Source organism: Toxorhynchites rutilus, chromosome 1, assembly GCF_029784135.1.
Source record: "Toxorhynchites rutilus septentrionalis strain SRP chromosome 1, ASM2978413v1, whole genome shotgun sequence".
Classification (NCBI taxonomy): domain Eukaryota; kingdom Metazoa; phylum Arthropoda; class Insecta; order Diptera; family Culicidae; genus Toxorhynchites; species Toxorhynchites rutilus.
Genome location: NC_073744.1, coordinates 2281486 through 2287485, shown reverse-complemented (window position 1 = coordinate 2287485; position 6000 = coordinate 2281486). Strand labels below are relative to the sequence as shown.

The 6000-nt window shown below is 33.8% G+C and overlaps 1 protein-coding gene across 6 annotated transcripts in view; it reads right to left on the bottom strand.

Annotated features, from left to right (window-relative positions):
• Window positions 1-364: 364 nt before the first annotated feature.
• The window catches only part of LOC129763206 (putative mediator of RNA polymerase II transcription subunit 26), a 57313-nt gene continuing 51677 nt past the window's right edge, over window positions 365-6000 (bottom strand). For 5 of the 6 annotated variants that reach the window (XM_055762079.1, XM_055762082.1, XM_055762080.1 and 2 more), the window contains one exon: window positions 365-2500. In XM_055762079.1, the coding sequence (XP_055618054.1) occupies window positions 2292-2500 (209 nt within the window). In that variant the 3' untranslated portion in view covers window positions 365-2291. The remainder of the gene's footprint in view (window positions 2501-6000) is intronic. The other variant, XR_008740831.1, reaches the window with a different exon arrangement.

Genomic DNA, 6000 nt, shown 5'->3' with positions numbered 1-6000 from the left:
AACGGCTTTCCATCAATGAAATGTTTCTGCATCGTTGTTGTCTCCCATTCTTGACGTTTTATTGTGGTTTTCAAGTTAATGTGGTAATTGCAACGTGTGAATGTGTGCATGTTTATCGTTATTTCTCTGGTTTTATTATCTCATTTATTTCCCATATTTCAAGTTTAACCATAAATATGAACAATGTGTGAGCTTTCGCTGCTTGTAACTTAGCTTATTTGATTGCATATAAATTAAGCTAAAACGAGGTTCATGATCTTCTCTCCCGTTTCTGTTCCAAATTTTACATAGCTTTATACCCTATTAGTTAGATGTTCATGTTTTCCTTTAACAGTAATTTTCGTATAATACTAACTCTGTATTGTTTGTTTTTTTTTTGTTTTACTTAATTAACATTATTCAACGATAGATTCCGCATAACGATATTCTCGGAATGGTGATATTTGTATGTCGAGCCTAGCTCTAGGTGATTAAAACAGGACAGAAAGGAAAAACAATAAAAACGCTCGAATCATCTACGTAGCACCTTAAAACAAATATATTAAAATAATCTTTCATTCATGCTAAGTATGGCAAATTGTTTGTTTTGTGTGTGAGCAAAAACGAGGGGGGCAAACACAAAAAAAAAGATCAACATGATCGCGTTTCTCACTTGAGTTCATCACCACTCGAAAACAAGAAAAACACTTTGGATGAGATTTTCTCTTAACGAGGTTAAAGTTTGCTAATTGATTTCATTTTTCCTTGTTGTTCCACATATGGCCGAATAATTGAATGCGTTAAACGGTTCAATAACCACAAAGCGGTAATCAATCTGCTTCGCGGTTTGGGCAAAGCATGAATTGATTATGTGTTTTTATTTTTCGTGTGTACGATTGATGATGGTGATGATGATATGCATGGATTTCATTCTCTGTCGTTATCGACGTCTAATAGCGCGCGCACATTTAAAGATGCATTTAAAGCCGAGCTGAGCTACTTTTTTCTGTGGCATCTCTTTCAGCCTTCGCAAAGATTCATAATGATGTATGGTTTTCCTTGTTGTTGTTAAGATCGCTTCTCGCAATCATTTCCTATCCAATTGTAATAAGTAGCTATCAAAATTTAGTTAGAAAAAAGATTACACCCTGTAAATGCAAACATTCGCTGCTACTACGAAGTTAGGCCCTGTTTTGGTTATCTCTGTGTATGTGTATGATGTGTGTGTTTTTTTCAGCGTATATTGTTTACTGTTTGAATGCCTTTCAGATCTATCAGGCGAATTTTTCATGAACCTAATACTGATGGATTCTACATGAAGGGTAAGGTATCAAGAGTTACACTACTCTGTATAAATGGGATTAAGCTACTTTTACTCAAGTGTGTAGTTTAATTTTCATTGCCTAATTGTTTTGGTTGTTTCCTTTTTAGTACTGATTGAATTGAGCAAATGGTAATCGGTTAGTATTCAAATTGCTTCAAATTGACGAATATACTAGTTTGGTTTGCTGCCAAACGCTTGTGCCACATTTCGTTGATTGCCAACCTTCGTCGAAACAATTCCAAAGCCAAGTCAAGCTGCCAGCCAAATTCACGTTCTCGAATTTCTCACCGCACATGCATCTGGCAGCAAACGTTAGCCTGAAGATAACTTTGTTATTCTTGTAATGTTTGGTTATATTACTGGTATTATTTCGATAAACCCTATTCTACGGCATTCGCAATGAAATGTTTTGCTAATTCAGTATATAAGCAGCAGGTAATTCCATTCAAATATGCTGTTGTATCGGTAAGTACACCACAATTGACGTTTTATTTTGTCTAAATTTGCACGTCAGTATTTAGGCTTATCTATTGTTTTTTTTATCTCTGCTCCTACTACTATATTCTTCGATTGATCGCGACTTTAAATGCTATAATTGATCGATTGAGACGAGATTATTGCTGCAGTTTGGTTGGTTGGCTGTTAAAATATTCCGTTTGTTTTGCACTGGATTTCGGTTTGAACTTAAAAGTACGATACATTCCGTAATGTTTCTAAAACGCGGCCTATGCTTTGCAAAGTAAGAGTTGGTGTCCCTTCGATTTATTCTCTGATATGCGTGGTTGTGGAAGTGTTCTGCGTGTTCTCTCATGTATGTGGCGAAATTATCTGCAAACCGATGATGGACGGATAAATCAATTCAACCGGTTACGTTTATGGTGGTCAGCTTTAGTTCTAAAACACTTCAACAGCAATTATAGCATCTTCTAGTTGTACTCTACGCATCTGGAAGCGATTGTTGGTGTCGTAGCATAATATTGTGCCGTGTTTATGTGAAATAGTTTTCACGTTGCTGATACAGTGGCAACGGTTCCGGCGGCGATTCCGCATCATCGTCGTCCTCTTCGTCCTCCATGTCGCTGCGATAGTTGTCATCGTCATCATTCGAGGCGCTGCTCTTGCGGCTGTGGCTTCTGAATAAACCACGTGTTTTCTTTAGCTTGCTGATGCTGGATGGGAGTACTGCCATCGAGTTTTCTGTGTTTCAAAGTTAAATTAGAAAGAGAAAGAGATTCCATGTTACCAAAAATTGCCCGATTTGCTCGTACGATAGCGAGAACGCGGAACTTTTCGGATGGACACAATTGAGAAAAGAATCAATTCAAAAACATGCCAACGAAATTCAATTTTGGAACAGAACAATGCGCATGAGATTTTCTGAGATTAAATGAACAATTCTGTTCTAGTGTGCTGTCCTTTTGTCGATCAATGTAATACCACCTGTTGTTGTGTGAGCAATTCCAAATGAAATCGATCTAAACATGCAGATTTTAAAAACTGTGTAACTTTTCAATTGGACGTCTCAATTTGAGTAAGAGAAATCTTTGATAATTTATATCTCAAAACTATGAGTCGTACCAAAATTATGACTTAGGAAGAGTGGTAGAATATTGATGTTAAAACATGAAAAAAATATACAATCAGGGAGGGATGTTTTTTTTTATTCACGAGAAAAATACTTCAATTTGCAATATCTAAAATATGTATTTTTAATTTTTTTTATTGTTCATATAAAATAGAAATCATGTAGAACATTCAAAAAATAATTCGAAAAAAATAATAAAAAGATGGTAAAACTATTTTTGACAAACTTTGTGGAACATCGAATTTTTATATATTACACAAAAATACACAAATTTAATTATTTTAAATATTTTAATATATTTAAAAGTTTGAAATTATAAAACATATTTTCTTAAAATTTTTATAAAAATTACCAAAAGTTACAGTACCCTCCTTCCTATGTATGAGAGAATTGTGGGTATTGTGTAATATTCGTATATTCAGCCATTCCATGCAAAACCGATATAGTGGCTCTCAGTTTTTCGTGAAAAGTGGTAGTTTTGTTCTATATCCCAAAACATTTGACCCGTATTTTTTAAATTTTTTTTCAGGGTTGGCCAAAAAATGAACTTTTTCTCTTTTTCCAAAAATGACTTTTTTTTTTCAAATCATAACTTTTGAACTACTAGACCGATTCAGATGATCGACATATCAAATTAAAGCCAATCACCTGGTTATTTTACTACTATATATTACACCTGTAGAAAACTCGAATTCTGTTCGCATTATTATTGATTGTATTCGTTTTTTATTGCTTTCATAGTCTCGGAACCAAAGGCGCTATATTTTTTTATATTTTTTCTGAAAGCTGAGGATTTTTCACATAACATATGTCGACACCAGACAGGCGTTTTTTTTTCGTTTATGATTAAGATATTTCAAAGTTAACCGATGATCCAAAAATCATTTTTCACTTTCATTCCAAAAATGACTTTTTTTTTTCAAAAAAATATTACTTTTGAACTACTGAACCGATTCAGATGATCGGTATATCAAATTAAAGCCAATTAGCTAGCTAGTTTTTTTTTTTTTTGAAAAAAATGACACATTTGTCAATTAACTGAATTCTAGTCGCATAGAAATATTGAACGAAGACTGAAAACATGTTGACTTTGAACGAAAAATAACACATCTCTGAGTTTCGGATATATTATGTCTAATAAGCCTCAGCCTCAGCCTCAGCTTTCAAGAAAAAAAAAAATATGGCATCCTTGTTCCCGAAACCATGTAAACTATAAAAAACTACAACAAACAATAATTACGAAATCAAAATCCATTTTTTTTTTCGAAAGTCTAATATTTTCTAGAAAAAGGTTAACTAATTGGCTATAATTTTATGTGTCGATAATCTGAATCGGTCCAGTAGATCAAAAGTTATGAATTTTTGTGTTGGAAAAAAGAAGAAAAAAATGATTTTTCGAACCATCGGTTAAGTTTGAAAAATCATAACTCAAAAACGAAAAAAAAACGCCTCTCTGGTTTTGACATATGTTATGTGAAAAATCCTCAGCTTTCCAGAAAAAATATTAAAAAATATAACACCTTTGGTCCCGAGATTATGAAAACAATAAAAAAACGAATGCAATCATTAATAACGTGAGCAGAATTCGAATTTTCTGCATGTATAGCATTTTTTTCAAAAAAGACCAGGTGATTGTCTATAAGTTGATATGTCGATCATCTGAATCGGTTTAGTATTCCAAAAGTTATGAATTTTTGAAAAAAGTCATTTTTGGAAAAAAGAGGAAAAAGTTGATTTTTCGGACAACCCCAAAATAGAAAAGGTCACCCTAATGAAAAAATCAAAAGAATACTGGTCAAATGTTTTGCAAAAAAGAAAAAAATCACAAATTTTCACGAAAATCGGAGAACCACTATATCGGTTTGGCATGGAATGGCTGTATTAATGTTTTTTTTTAAATGGTAATTTTCAAAATAATTTTGATTTTTTTTTTGATAAATAGTTTTTAATGTTTTTAAAATTTTTTTAATGAAAGCTTTGACAATTTCCTTTTCTTCATTGTTTGTCCAAAATTATGTAGTTATGTCATTTTTAGCTTTTCTCGAAAAAAAATACTTAAAAACTTTAAGACAAACAACATAGAATGTCATAGAATTCAATGATGGAAATTGTTTAAATTTTCATGTAAAAATTACATAGATAAAATTACACTAAAAAAACGCACGCACGCACACACGCACACGAACATGCACAAGCACACACGCACGCACACACCTGTAAACACGCGCACGCACTCGTTTGCACACACACACACACACATCGTAGCTGCTGAAAAACATTTGAAGACATATAGGTAAATCGGCCTGATTCTACGCGGCGTGTGAGGTGAGATGACAATTGTCACATCACCATCACGCAACTTTCCTCACTCTATTCCTACAGTCGTATCGGATGCCGTGAGAGGTTCATTTTATGTATGTGAGAGGATGAACAGCAAGTGACAAGGTATTCATTCTGCTGGTTGCCAAATCAGATCAGAGATGCTGCATTCGCACATATGTCTAAGAATTTGCAAACATTTAACTTTTGTCACAACCTTTTATTCCTGCTTTAGGCTGTTTAAAATAGTAACAAAACATTATTGGTTTCAAATGATAAACGAAACAGGCCAGTTTTGCAGACGCTAGTACATATTTACAGATATTTCAGATTTTCATCGCATAAATTGGAGAAAAAAACACCTGGCATCCCAGAATTTTATTTATTTCGCTCAGAGAGATCAGACCATTTGTTTAGGATTTAGTTCGTCCAACAAGCAGACGGAAACGGTTGTTAGCATCATACAGAGTTTAACGCTTTCGTTTGTTTTGATCGTAATTGCTGCTGCTTCCTGCGTACTCACTGTTTAATTGTTGCTCCGGCTCCGGCTTCGATGTTTACCACGGCTTCTGGAATGGATATGTAGTTCGGTGTTGATGGCTCGCTACTAGATAGATTAAACATAACACCCATGTAATAAATATATTGTAGAAAAAATAAATTCATTTCATATAATGGAAAGATTTCCGGAGTGCTCATTAGCCCGATCGAGAGATACTCACTACCGCTTTCACAAGAAATACAAACTGCTCGCAATTCGTCACACGTATTGTGAAAATTAAATAAAAATGGA